This window comes from Theropithecus gelada, chromosome 11, assembly GCF_003255815.1.
Source record: "Theropithecus gelada isolate Dixy chromosome 11, Tgel_1.0, whole genome shotgun sequence".
NCBI lineage: Eukaryota > Metazoa > Chordata > Mammalia > Primates > Cercopithecidae > Theropithecus > Theropithecus gelada.
In genome coordinates, this window is record NC_037679.1 from 117,882,679 (window position 1) to 117,898,127 (window position 15,449).

The 15,449-nt window shown below is 35.2% G+C and overlaps 1 protein-coding gene across 5 annotated transcripts in view; it reads right to left on the reverse strand.

Moving 5' to 3' along the window:
* Positions 1–15,449, reverse strand: part of SOX5 (SRY-box 5) — a 1,043,232-nt gene that overhangs the window by 360,940 nt on the left and 666,843 nt on the right. For 4 of the 5 annotated variants that reach the window (XM_025402765.1, XM_025402767.1, XM_025402764.1 and 1 more), the window contains one exon: positions 11,726–11,957. In XM_025402765.1, the coding sequence (XP_025258550.1) occupies positions 11,726–11,956 (231 nt within the window). In that variant the 5' untranslated portion in view covers position 11,957. The remainder of the gene's footprint in view (positions 1–11,725; positions 11,958–15,449) is intronic. The other variant, XM_025402766.1, reaches the window with a different exon arrangement.

Here is a 15,449-nt window from a genome sequence, read left to right on the forward strand (position 1 = left end):
CGGTGGCTCAAGCCTGTAATCCCAGCACTTTGGGAGGCCGAGACGGGCGGATCACGAGGTCAGGAGAATGGTCTCGATCTCCTGACCTCGTGATCCGCCCGTCTCTACTAAAAAATACGAAAACTTAGCTGGGCGAGGTGGCGGGCGCCTGTAGTCCCAGCTACTCAGGAGGCTGAGGCAGGAGAATGGCGTAAACCCGGGAGGTGGAGCTTGCAGTGAGCTGAGATCCGGCCACTGCACTCCAGCCTGGGCGACAGAGCGAGACTCTGTCTCAAAAAAAAAAATTAAAAAAAAAAAAATAAATAAAAAAATAAAACCATGAACCCAAACTGTATCATTTATTTATTAGGTAAGTCATTTTAACTATGAATGTTTTCCATCTGTAAACTGGGTATAACTGTAGTTGCTGAACTCACTGGATTAACAGAGGATTGGCTGAGATAATCAATGTAGGGTGGCTGGTACCCAGAAAACATTGAAATATTATGCATTGCTATTAATTATTAGATATCTTATTCTAAGGAGCACTGACTGAAATCTTCCATATTTAAGTTGCACCTATCAGACTGAAGATTGGCTATAAGATATACTCAACAAAGCTTTCAACGTTGCTTTTTATGTTCTACTGATGACCCTGGGGAAATCAGAATCTCAGATACACAAGCATGTTCTCCAGCTTCCATGTCCCTAGTGGTGCAAGGCATGCTGGCCACTGTCACAAGGACTGAAGATGAATACTGATAACAGCCTAGCAATCTCTCCTACTCCAGGATGTGTGTTTACACAGAGGGAAAGGTCTAGTAGTGGCTGGAGAGGTGGTTACAAAGCTTTGTACAGTAAGTGTATGCTAAAATTAAAGTAACTTATTTTTCTTATACTAACAATAGGTTTTGAATTTTCACGTGGTACCTAGTTTCTATTTTTTACATAATTTTATAAAGCTATATTTGGAGCTATACACCCCTATCATCTTTTTCATATCCTATCTCCATTTTAATGTTTTTATTAACCCTTCGAATATCACTTTGTAGTTTAGGGATATCAACAAACAAGATTACTTGTTTTATCTCAAGACAGGCTGGATTTTTAAGAGCTAGGAAGAGACACTGAAGTAAACACTGCTTCTCTATATAATGATAACATTGTTTGCCCTGCTGCCACGGAAGCAGCCTTGACTAAATAAGACACAAAATCTAGTCACTTGTGTTCATTTCCTTTATCATGTGATGTCAGTGTCACAGAGGTGGCCAAGGCTGCTCTCCTTATATCACACCTCATCTGCTCACATGGATCATTCCTAAAAATGGTCTATGGGAAAATTTTAAAAAGCATTTTGCACACAAAGGAGATGTGTAACCAAATGGGCCATTTACAATTGTCACCTTAAGTTAGCTTTACATTTATTTCCCATTTCAAACACCAAAGAATGTTCCCTCATTCTCTCTAGTAAAATACGGTAAAAAAAAAAAATTGCTTTCCAAAACAAGAAATAGGAAGAAAATGGCAAAAAAAAAAAAAAAAAAAGATTAAAATGGGTAGTATACTAAAATTCTATCATGAATTGAGTTTTAATGGCAGCTTTAATGCCAGTACAAATTATTAGTATCTCAGGCTTGTGAAAGAAGGAAAGGGTTTAAATACACTGAATGCTTTTAATTTACCCAATGTACCACCAATGGTGCCCCAAGCATTTTTAGTTCTGATTGCATTCCTTAAGGAATCATTTTTTCTTGAAAATGCTCCCACTCATCATTCTGTAAGATTTTCTTTACTATTGAATCATTTTAATATTTCTAATTTATCACCTCAAAGTCCAAGTATTTGTCCTTGTATATACTATTAAGAGTAAGCCATATGAATATATTATTGTCAAAATATGTGAAAAAAGAAAATCCAATACTATACTCCCTTATATTATTTTTAAGACTCGACTTTCTTAAGATCCAAATGAAGTGTTAATGGTTGTATTTTTTAAATAGGTTGTTATACAAAGATCCCTTTTTAAGTACAATAGGTAGTTGAATCTAACTGATGTGGCCAAGAAGAAATATGGTGTAAGCATTATTTGATACATTTGAGTTTCCATGGACAAATGAGTTACCAGGTGTTACAGATTTCACTCTAGTTTCTAGAAACAGGCACCAACACTGCAAGATTTTTTTTTTTTTTTTCTTTTTTGGATTCTGTTAAGTGGCTGTCATTTGAAAGTGTAATAAAAAATAATGACAAATGCACTGGTATTATCACTTATATTGAGTCTATACAGTGACACTAACGTTAAGATTACTTTTCAGTTTTATAAATGATCTCCTTCCCTATTTCTTAAAGTTTTTACTAATCTCTATAAAATCTCAAAATTAAAAAAGAAATAAATTTGAAGAAAAAAAGATTTTAGTTAAATCAAAAACTGATTGGAAATAGTGACACATGCTGTCAAATAACTTGAAGTGAAAGTTAGTAACAGGCACATAAAGAACACCAGTATCTGCTAAAGCATAAGTTCACAGATATTTGAATTTACTTAGGTAAGATTTCGAAACAAAATTTGGGAAACAATACAGGGTTTCAAGAGTTGTTTAGCTAAGTATGGGCACTGAAAATAAAACCACCATTTATTATCAACACTGGATCACCAAAGAGAAGTAAAATAATACAATGTCAGAATAAATTGAATATACCACATAGTTTTGTGAAGAACTCACTACATAGTTTCTGTTACTAAAAAACGAGTTAAAACTTAATCATAAAACAACAGATCTTTATTAATCATATGCAGTAAGAGAAACCTAGACTGACTGCAGGAAGGTCTGGCAAAGCCCCAAGAGGCAACATATAAGAGGAAGGAAGTATATATCAGAGCACAATGGTGCTGATTCTCCTACCCTGTCTTCCTTTCCAATAATGGCTCTATTGAGATTCACAAGAAGATCTATTAAGAATGTTTTCTGATAGAGGCAAATTGAAAGAAAGAGGAAAAAGAGAAGCAAAGGAGGAAAATAATCAAAGGAAAGATGAAGAATTGAAAACAAAATGTCTATAATAAAGTGGGATTGCAAAGAAACTTCTAATTATTTTTAACTTCTAAATATAAGTAATCCTTTCTTAATGCATGTCTGAGAATAACAAATGAGATAAAGATGACCACCTATCCATGCCACAAAATCAAGATCAGCATTCATGCAAGTCTACAGCATTGCTTCTTAGTGTCCTTGCTATTTCCAGTATCCCAGCCAAGTATTTCATCATTCTCTCCACTGCATTCAAGGTGGTCACCCAGATAAAGAAAGGAAACATTTAAAACTTCAATATCTAAAGTAGTTGTTTTTATCCCTGTTAACATGAGGTGCATATTTTCCTAACTTTTCTACATTTTACATTAAAGGCTTCATAGTATATTTTGTGGTCAATTTTTTCCCTTTTTTTTAACATCCTTTTTTATTTTTCCTGAGTTAATTCTGTTGGAAAAGAAATCTGTATGGCAAAAGCAAAACTATATTCCAGTACAAAGTAAAGACCTTGACTTAATGGTAATTGGTCCAGTGTGTGGTGTGTGTGTGTGTGTGTGTGTGTGTGTGTGTGTATCTAGATGTCAAGTAATTATTTTCAGTGGAAACAATTTCAAGTTAATTTATTTTGATCACCACAAATGAGAAACTTTTCAACTGTGAGGCTCCTGTATCAGGGTTCTAATATTTTATATTACATTACAGTGATTTTGTGCTTCTCTTACCTTCATACTACATATACACAAAAAAACTACATGAGGGAAGATACTAGTTTTTATTCATTTCTATACCTCCACTGATAACTATTCGTTGTATATATTTGAGTTGAATCTTTCTGCAGCACTCCCTGTTAAATGAAAGTCATTAGATTCCATTAGATCAAATCTTTTCAAGCTAACACATTTCCCCCTATTACCACGGCACTGGAAGCACTTGCTTGTTCCCCTACCCCCTATCACTGCATTACACTGTGTGGGGATAATAGTAGACATTCATTAAGTGTCCTGAACTATCTCACAACTCCCATAGCACTTTTTTTTTTTTCATGTGAGAGAATACTCATTAATTTCTCAAGGTCCAGTTAACTTTACTCTCAACAGAAGTACTTCAAATACTGTGGACATCATATGAATGAATCAAAGTTTTCTCAATTTAACATTTGACTCCTTCTCCCACCACTGGATTGAATGGAATTGTATAGCAATAGGACAAAATGATCTATTGCACAACTTATCCAGTGGCTTTGATGGACTCCAACTGATTGTTTTTCACACATCCCCATTCCTGCTAGCCCTGGGGGTAATTTCCCAAAACAATGCAAGTATAATGATTGAACCACTTACACTTAAACACAAGCCTGGGATTATATCTAGATAAACAGCTTCATGTGGTATTTTGTGACAACATTTACAGAATATTGTTTGTAACAATGTAATTTCATTGTATGATAAACATCAATTTACCATAAAAAACAAATACATGCTTGTCAGCATTTTTACCTTGTTTCAATTGAATTAGCCTTGTTCAGATAAGCAAGCCTATCTCTTACAGAAACAACAGTTTATAGATAAACTGTGTGAAATCGGGTATGTGTGTGTAGAATTATACTGCCTACTATCATAATTTTATACTGCCACACTGCACATATGGCTTCCGAGCTTACTTTATCTGAATGTTTCTGAATCTATTCTCCATGCTATTAAACTGAGCACATTCCACATCGTTCAAAAGTAATTACACTTTTGTCTAGAGTATAGGAGAATGCTCTCCCTAAACAATGAAATTCTCATTATTAGAACTGGCACAACAACCACACTGGTTTAACGACAATATGCATTATAGCATCACAATAACTTATGCTAAGTTTGATGTACAAAGGTAACCAGAAATTTTAAAGCTTATAAAAAGCACCAAATAAAAATAGAAATCTTTACCATACCGTAATTAAGGCCCTATTCTGTGACTTATTTTTAAGTAACACATGCATTTTTCTCTTTTCCTTGTTAAATTTTCTGAACAGTATTACACGCATAACACCATCCTAGTCAAACATTGAAAACACATAACTAACTGTTAGATTGTAAGCAAAATTTATATAAAGAGTATTTCAAGACATAGCTATAATACAGCAATTAAAATTATTTTGGGTAAATAAAGCATCCCAGGAGCTGCCAGTGAGCCTGAGCAAGTAAAAGCCTCTCTATCATGGGCATTGAATGAATTCTTTCAGTGTTTAGGGTTGGATTTCATATGTCGGAGATTTGCTATAATGTTATACTTAGGATCTCAGGTATATTTCCAAACTCTACAGAAGATCAACTTAAAAAGATACTTTTTTCTTCTTTTGATGGACTTCAGGAAGAAAACTGACTCACGGTGAATGTTGCTTTATGATAATCAGCATATGTGTAATGTTTAAGCATATTAACATTAAGATATATGACAAAGTCAAACTAAGAGATTATATATTCAGAGTTCTTTAACAATTTCAAGAAAATGCCATCAGTATAAACAATAAATTAGATACTAATAACACACTTTCAAATCCAATAGATCTTCATACGTTAAAAAATACACACACAGAGTATTTATTTCATAATAAAATTCAGCTACCTCTAGAATGAAAAACCTAAATTATTTTTTAAAATAAAAATATTGGCCGGGCATGGTGACTCACACCTGTAATCCCAGCAGTTTGGGAGGCCAAGGCGGGCGGATTACCTGAGATCAGGAGTTCGAGATCAGCCTGGCCAACATGGCAAAACTCCATCTCTACTGAAAACACAAAAATTAGTTTGGCATGGTGGCGGGTGCCTGTAATCCTGGCTACTCGCAAGGCTTAGGCCAGAGAATCACTTGAACGTGGGAGGCGGAAGTTGCAGTGAGCCGAGATAGTGCCACTGCACTCCAGCCTAGGCAACAAGAGTGGAACTCCATCTCGATAATAATAATAATAATAATAATAATAATAATAATAATAATAATTACACTGTTCACTCAACACACCAGTATTTTAAGGAATCAAAAGAGAATTTGGCTAAGATAAAATATGCTTTTTATTTAAATAATGACAACTGATTATTCAACAACCACAGGTGGTCAAGACTTTCATTTCACATCACATTTGACACTGGAACAACAACCTAACCAACAGAAGTAGCATACAACCAGACAGAAAACGAGCACCAAAATGGCCACCATAGAGTTACCCCAGCTGCTTCTGATATTGCTACTCGATTTCTCTTCAGAGGTACTCTATTCCTTTCTGGTGCCCACAAATTCTCATATTGATTGACATGAGGATGCACTCTGGAGAGTCCTTTCCATCATCAAATAAATCCATCTATATCCAAACTATTATTAAAAGTCACCCCAAAATTACAGTGATCCTTGCTTGTCTCTAAAATTTTGAAGCAACAGCCTCCAAAGTCAAGTTGAAAAAAAAAAAAAAGAAAAACAATAAAGGAGACCATTGGAGATTTAACTACCAATAAGAATAAAGCTCAGGACTGCCTTTTCACTAATGTCAGAATCAGACTTTCACATTGCTTTCAACTTTGTGAAGATTATATGAGAATCAAATGTTGCTCTTAATTGCTTGGCAAGATTATGAAAGCTTCAGAGAAGGAACCAACAGAATCAGTCTTTTTCATAGATTTATAACAGTCTGTCTCAATCTTACCTTGATTAGAAATCTGACAATATTTTATGAATATATGTATAAGTACATAGTGTGCTTAAGAAAGCTCATCTGTAATACACTCTGAACACTGAGTGAAATATTCCAAGAATAAATGAACTTTAAGTATTTATACCACTTACAGTTGTTTGGAAGTCGCTTTTAGGCATTTAGTTTATTTCTCCAAAATACTGAGGCAATAAACACAATTTCAGAAAGGAAGAATTACATCTTTATCTGACTCAGTTTCAAACCTTAACATTTGCATAACCTGAAACTGAACAAAGCATTCTAATTCCTCCAAGTCTTTATATGGGAATTGTAATTAAGTGTACAGAACTTCTATCTCAAGAACTCTTTCCAACTTAAGTTTTATACTAAAAGCATTTCTCCATAACTTCAAGCCAGCATTACAGGGATTACTCAACAGTTGTATTTTGTCGCTAACCTATTCAGGTAATACAAAATATATACCTCCCAGCATCTCTCTTCTTTATTTAAGAATGAAGTATTAATGTCACACACAAATACACAATGAAAAACTGTCTTTTTTTTTTTTCTTAAATTGAACTCTGTGATATAAAGACTATGAAGCATTCTGTTTTCCAAGATATGGAATAGAAAAAAAGAGAGAATGTATTTCCTTACTGAAATAAAATAACCTATTTTGTGAATATGACAATGGCCTGGTAGCCAGAATAAAAAGAGAAATTATTTATATTGAAGAATACTACAAATATATTCAATAATTTTGATACATGAGTAAAATAAATCTTAATCAGTTTGACAATTTGAATATATCATGACTTTCTGCTTTCTGGATATATTATACATTAGTAGATTCTACTTTAGTTCTACAATTGCTAGAAAATGAAATCACTATTAATTACTGTCTTTAACTACTCTGCCTAAAACATATTTACTTATCCATGTAAACTCACTTAGTCAATAATCATAAACTGAATATCTAGTATATGTTAGATCCCAGAAACATAAATATACATATATATGACTATGCCTTCAAAAAGGAATACAGTATATAAAAAGGCAGATATGTCAATAAATAAGTTATAACGTAGATCATGAGAAAATATAGAAATAATTCTCATGGATGAAATAATAATGCAGTAACCATTTTGCCTTGGGAGGTCAGTAAAAGCATCTAAGAAAAAGCAATTTTTTGAACCGAGTCTTGTGGGAGGAAACATAATTCACCAGGAAGGTAACATATGAAAATAGAGAGTTTTCCAAGTAGAAAGAATAAAACTGTGCCATTCAAAGGCCATCTGGTATGTTCATGAACATGTGTGAAAAGCTTGGCATCACCAGGGCATTGTGTCCATAGTAGGATGTGTTAATAGAAGACACTGAAGCCACAGTTTGATGCTAGTCTACAGAGATTTTTCTTTTGCTAAGAAAAGGTGTTTTGGACTAAATCCTATGTGCAACAGAGCACACATTAGTTTCAAAAGTGACGTAAACAATCCAAGTCATTTATCAGGAAAACAAGTCTTGTGGAAGTTGAAAGTAAGTTTGGAAAGAGGTTGAATGCTTGAGACCATATAGGTAACTCTTCCAACTACCTACTCAAGACAGAAAAAACAGCTGCAATCAAGAAACGTATGCAGCAGAGCAGAAACAAATTTGGAAACTAATTAAAAATATAACAGAAAAGTATAAGTGCTGATACCACTAAAACAATCATTTGTATCCAAACTGTACTAACTTCTAGAATAACAGATCTTAACCTTTTAGGTTACAGATCTACTTAAGAATCCAGCGGAAATCACAGTGCTACTCTGATATGCTCACATATAGAAAAATTCTCAACTTTTTTTTAGGAGATCTATAGACCCCAGTTAAGAAATTGTGCTTTAGAGCCCAGGAGTTCGAGGCTACAGTGAGCACCACTGCAATACAGCCTGCGTAAACCTGTCTCTTAAAAAAATAAAAAATTAAAGAGAACTTCTGCTTTAGATGAAGTTCATCGAGGAAAGAAGTTTGTATCTTACTCAAATCAATTTCCACAGTGCCACGCATAAAACATGGTACAGCGTAGGCAGTTCATCATTTTTTAGTTAGACTGAATTCTCCATTAAAAATGCAATGGTTTTGGCCAGGTGCGGTGGCTCAGTCCTGTAATCCTAGCACTTTGGGAGGCCGAGGTGGGTGGGTCACGAGGTCAGTGGATCAAGACCATCCTGGCCAACATGGTGAAACCCTGTCTCTACTAAAAATATAAAAATTAGCTGGGCTTGGTGGCAGGTGCCTGTAAGCCCAGCTACTTGGGAGGCTGAGGCAGGAGAATTGCTTAAACCTGGGAGGTGGAGATTGCAGCGAGCTGAGATTGCGCCACTGCACTGCGGCCTGGCCACAGGGTGAGACTGTCTCAAAAAAAAAAGGAATGGTTTCATTTGTATTAACTATCTGCATCACAGCATCCCCTCATGAAACTACATTATATATCAATTTAATATACTTTCCTCATACCCATCCTTTATACTTAAAATCATCTTCCCTTTATCTTTTTGGTATTCTTCTAGTCATAATTATCTATATTCATCTCTTCAAATGTATATATTTGTGTGTATGGTACTATCACACTATTCCCAATTAGATATTTTCTGAAAGAGGACAGTGATGAAAGCATTAAATGTGAAAAAGGCACAAGGAGTGATGTCATGCCAAATGGAATGTCTGACTTCCTTACCCTACTGACCTGTGTACTACCCATTTTCCCCTTTCCCCAGTTTAACCTTTGTAAGAGGAAGATAAAAAGTTTGATCATCGTACATAACTTATGTAAGCTCATAGTAAAAAGGAGAGGGAGGAATGATGCGCAGTAAGATTTAACTTGCAAAGAAATAGATAATCAGAATATAAAATATGCCTGTGCTCTTGTGAAGAAGCAGCATGCATAATGTTTGTAAGCATGGACTCCAAAGACAGACTGCTTGGTTAAACCCTGGTCCTTCCATGAATTAGCTGATCTGAACAAGTTATTTAATCTCTCATTGCCTCAGTTTTCTCATCTGTAAAACAGAATTAATAATAATACCTCACTCAATTACTGTGAAGGTTAAATGAGTTATTACACCATGAGGAATGCTAAAAACACTAGTTCTGTATGTCTGACATATGAGTTAGCTAAAATATTACTATTATTATTATTGAGATGGAGTCTCACTCTGTCACCAGGCTCGAGTGTAGCGGTACGATCTCTGCTTACTGCAGCCGCCGCCTCCTGGGTTCAAGCGATTCTCCTGCCTCAACTTCCTGCGTAGCTGGGATTACAGGCACGTGTCACCATGCCCAGCTAATCCTTGTATTTTTAGTGGAGATGGGGTTTCACTATTTTGGCCAGCTAGTTTTGAACTCCTGACCTCAAGTGACCTACTCGCCTTGGCCTCCCAAAGTGCTGGGATTACAGGTGTGAGCCACCAGGCCCAGCCTAAAACATTATTCTTGGTGGAAAAATGTTGGCATTGTCAAATGCCCAAAGAAATCTTGACCTATGAGGCTGAAATGTTGAATGGGAATATTTAAATCTAATATGAAAATCAAAGTATTAATCTATTACACAGCTCTCAGAAGATATCTGATTCTTCTTCTTGATTTAATTCCACATGCAGTAATTCAAAATCATGAACAAGTGGACATATTTCAGTTCTAAGCATATTTATGACACGCAATAATTTCCTGGAGGAAAAATAAGATTTAGCAGAATCAGAGCTGTCTTTAAAGGTATAAGAATGTAAGGTAAAATATATTTTTGTTGGTGTAATTCAGGTTCAAATTAACAACACTAACATCCGTAAAGTAGAAAAGGTGGAATGATCACAAAAATGTGACATCCACCCAAGCAGCCATGTTGAAAAGGTGAGGGTGCCTTTAATGGTAGGTAAGTGCCCTGTCACCTCCTTAACGTTATGATTCTATGTATTTAAGTTGCTAAGAAGGACCACAATGACTTATTTGTGTTTGTGTGTGCTGTTTAAGCTGCAGCCAGAGATGCTATGCTGGCTTCTTTCCTCTCATCCACGAAGTCCTGGTTTCCTAATTTTCTTTTTTTTTTTTTTTTTTTTTTTGAGACGGAGTCTCGCTCTGTCGCCCAGGCTGGAGTGCAGTGGCCGGATCTCAGCTCACTGCAAGCTCCGCCTCCTGGGTTTACGCCATTCTCCTGCCTCAGCCTCCTGAGTAGCTGAGACTACAGGCGCCCGCCACCTTGCCCGGCTAGTTTTTTTGTATTTTTTTTTAGTAGAGACGGGGTTTCACTGTGTTAGCCAGGGTGGTCTCGATCTCCTGACCTTGTGATCCGCCCGTCTCGGCCTCCCAAAGTGCTGGGATTACAGGCTTGAGCCACCGCGCCCAGCCCCTAATTTTCTACAGTGATCCAGACCCCAAGATAAGAGGTCAGAGGATTTACCCAGAGTTGCATATTCCAGAATAGGATGCAAAAAACAATTAGTGAATTAACAAAACAACAGTGTGAATAGGCCTGAGTTAGAAATTAGTGCAGTCATATTAGAAAACTATACTCTCCATGAAATATATTCTTCTATGAAATTCCAAGTACTGTTAAGGAATATTACAGAATCCAATCTTGGCAAAGCAACAAATAGTAAAACACTGATTTATCATGGTGGAAATGTTCAAACTATGTTCATTGTAACTCTATCAGAAAAAAAAAAACAAAAAAACAACTTCTATTAGAAAAATGATGACACCAAATTTTCAGGCTGAATAATTTTAAATATCTTAGTTTAACATTATTTTTATATTTCGTATGTTTTTTCCCTCTAATTAAATTGCAAGTGTCTCAAATGCAAGAAGTCTTGAAAAATACAAAAGACACAGAAAACAGCATATCTTATGCTGCTTATTGGAACAAATTTAAAGAATTCTAAGATGCCAGGGGTGAATCTTGTGCATGGCTTATTAAGTAGATGTTAATTATAAAGCAAAGGACTGAGGCCAAACTATTAGAGGAGTAGACTGGTCAAAAAGTGAGTGTAGGCACAATAAACCATGAGAAACCTACCATTGTATTGTGCTGAGAAGTGGGAGTCCTATGGCCACAAGTCTCTTGCGTCAGCAGAGAAACTGGCTGAAATTCCTCAGAGTGAGGCTTGTTGGGAAAACTCACATGCAAGGGAAGGTGAAAGGCTGGGAGCCCGTCACTCTCCTCTTCTTCCACTTTCTGTCTGCTTGTCACCATGGCTACCTCTCCATCTGCTTCCCCATACGGAGAGGCTGGTCGCTTGGAAGACATCCTGGAAGGAACAAAAGAGGAGAAAATAATGAAACCTCCACATAAATCCTTAATGCCGTCATTGTGTGGTTAGGGGCCATTGTAACAGAAATGCCTTTTTGTGCTAGCAGAGAGCCAGGAAACCATCCAAATACCACTGCAAAGCACACACAATCAGAAACAATGGCCAAGCAGGTAGCAACAGAACAGTGCTTGTTTGTTGTGAGAATAATACACTAATATAGCACTCTCTTGTATTCTGGCTTCTTAAACAAGAGAATTCACCTAAGAACACTGCATAATGAAAGACCATTCCATTTTAGAGGAAAGAAAAATACCCATCTAGTTTTACACTCTGATAGACCTTATTGAAGACAGACCATCTATGAATAGCAAATACTGTTGGCAGTTTAAAAGAAGAGAAATAACTAAGATTTCTTTCATCAAAAAATAGACTCAATATAAAAATGATTGCCATTAAAACAAATTTGCATTTTATTGAAAGTAAGATTATTGTAAAATGTAGAAATATTGGTTATAAGCTAACCTCAGAGCAACTGACTGAAAGTTTAATATTTGTTTAAAGCTTATTATGGATTGAATAAATTTTACAATCACTGTTAATCTTAAAACATTTGAGAATTTTCTTTCCCTCATCTCTCCAAATTACCCAATTTGGTCATTTAGTTATAATAACAAAGTTGCAAGGTAGTAAAAGAAAAGGTGAGAATATTCAAATATTTCAATTATATTTTCACAACTCCATGAATGATTTAGATGTGAATCATTCTGACTTATTTATCCTTAGGATACTTAAATAAAATAAAAAAAATCCAAAGGAGGATATTTTGTTTTGATGAGCTAAAGCCTACATGAAAATGAGCTTAGATAATTGAACAAGAATTAAACATTTTCTTTGTACTTGAGTCTGATTCAGAATATTACCAGAGGTTAAAAATATGTGGCAAATAGTTTAAATAGAAAATTCCTTGTCCTTTCATTAAATTATTTCTATAGAAATAAAGTCAAGTTAAAATATTTAATTTAAAAAACTTTCTTGTAGTATTTACAACTTAATCTGACCTTGAAAAAGCTGTTATTTTTTGTTCAACAAAGAGTGTTTACAAAATCATTCATTCTTATTCTAGACCAGTGAGATGGGTGGCAGGGAAGTATTTACTAACTGCCACAACACTTCCTTCATATAGATCACTGATTTTTAAATTTAAAATGTGTTCCCCAAAATGCCTCTAATCATTGCTGAATAATATTATTTTTAGTGTTAGAAGTTTCAAAAGAAAAAATGCATTCACGTACAGGAGATATGCTATTAAAAATATTAGGACAGTAGAAAAATATAAGGGCTTTAGAATCAGACAAGTCAGAATGAAAATACTGATTCTGTCACTTACTGAGACTTAATTTCTCTATCTCAACTTACTTATCTTTAAGGTGAAAAACATCCACTCGTAAGGCTTTTTGAAAATGGACTATGTACCATGTGAAAAATAACTAGTGTATTATTTAGCACAGAATACACACTCAATAAATCATAGCCCCTGTTTATTTAACAAACTAAAACTACAGTGTGCCCCACCCACCCTCAAAAAACAAAAACACTCAAACATGAGGAAAAGAAATTGCCTAATAAAGGGTTTCACTATAAAATCAACATAAAATAGAAAGTTTCCCTTTAGAGAAATGCTCCCTGGCCAGCAATACTTAACAGTAAACCGATCAGATGTTATAGCAAGTGTTCAAAACAAAATCTTAACAGTACAGGTGTTGATCAGCCAAAGAAACAGATAAAGAGGAGGAAATAGGGGCAGCTACCATGTCAGCATTGTCTAAAGGAGAAGTAGATTTGGATACCACATTTCAAGTAATTTTAACTATTTCCAATCCCACGAACAAGGCCTATTGCAAGTATATACTCTATATACTCTAAGTATGGAGAAGTATGTGAGGAGCCAGAGTTAACAAAGCCAGAATAGTTCTAGTTTAATTGGCAATACCAATTCACACACTAAATTGATATATTATTAAACATCATAACCCATGAACACTAGAGATATTTAATTCTCACTGTTCTGACTCCATGTTCTCCAGGCAAACTTCTGATTCTCATGTAAAGAGTTTGTGGACAGAACAGGCTTAAAATGTTTGAGGTCTTTGTGAAGTGATTTATTAAACTAATAAAGAAACTTTTAATTATTTCTTAGTTTTGCATGTAGCTTGACTATAAGGAGATTACGCCTTTGTTATACAAACCTTAGCATTTGTGGTCTGAGTGGGCATTATCATTCTTACTGGAATTAATATATCGGTATTCTGGTGTCTGCCTCAGCCTCATATGCAATCTCTCAATGTCTAAAAACTCTAGTCTGTTGACAAGAGCCAGTTTCTGAGTCATCAAAGCAGAAAGCAAGATCAGCTAGCCTTTCCTAAGTTAATACAATTCTATGACCTTCAGAACCATGAGCTTTCTGTTGAGTTTTACTTTATTCATATCATTATTAACATCAGTTATGAAAACGGAAAGTCCAAAAGTAGACATAGGTTGTTAAGGTAGACAGACAAGACATTGAGAGTTTTATCAAAACTTCTGGTTATTTCAGAACCTAAATTAACTTTCTATTTAACTGGGTAAGTATTCTCTATATATAGCATTCTGGAGAGCAAAAAGGTTAAGGTTTATAACACTGAACATGAAATAGTCATGATGCCAGAAGGCAAACTGGTCCTAGAATGTCACATATTTCATGCTTATTTCAATTCCATTTTCAGAGTGTTACTGAATGTTCTTAATGCATTGGACTTGAACGTATTTTTAATTCAGGTAAAAGATTGCTTAAAGATTTGTTAAATCATTATAATAAAAGCAACCATGGTTATATTTCAATGATAGGCTACTAACTCAGAAAAGTAAACTATATAACAAATTACATATAGATATATGAATCTCTTGGTTGTATTATTCATGTTTACTATGACCCATAGTACTTCTAAAAATATTGACAACAAAATCACCAATAACATCAGATTCTTAAATTTTTGTCCATCTATCAAAGCGTTTCATCTTGGGCAGAAAAAAGTCTCATTAAGAAGTCACCACAGGCCAGGTGCAGGGGCTTATGCCTGTAATCCCAGCATTTTGGGAGGCCAATGCAGGCGGATCACATGAGGTCAGGAGTTCCAGATCAGCCTGATCAACATGGAGAAACTCCATCTCTACTAAAAATACAAAATTAGCCAGGCATGGTGGCGCATGCCTGTAATCCCAGCTACTTAGGAGGCTGAGACAGGAGAATCACTTGAACCTGGGAGGCGAATGTTGCAGTGAGCCGAGATCACACCATCGCATCCAGCCTGGGCAACAACAGCGAAACTCCGTCTCAAGGAAAAAAAAAAAAAAAAAAAAAAAAAAAAAAAAAGAAGGCACCACAAGTTTGCATATATTGTTCCTCTGAGATATATAGCTTATACTATATGACTTACACTAACTACATATCTG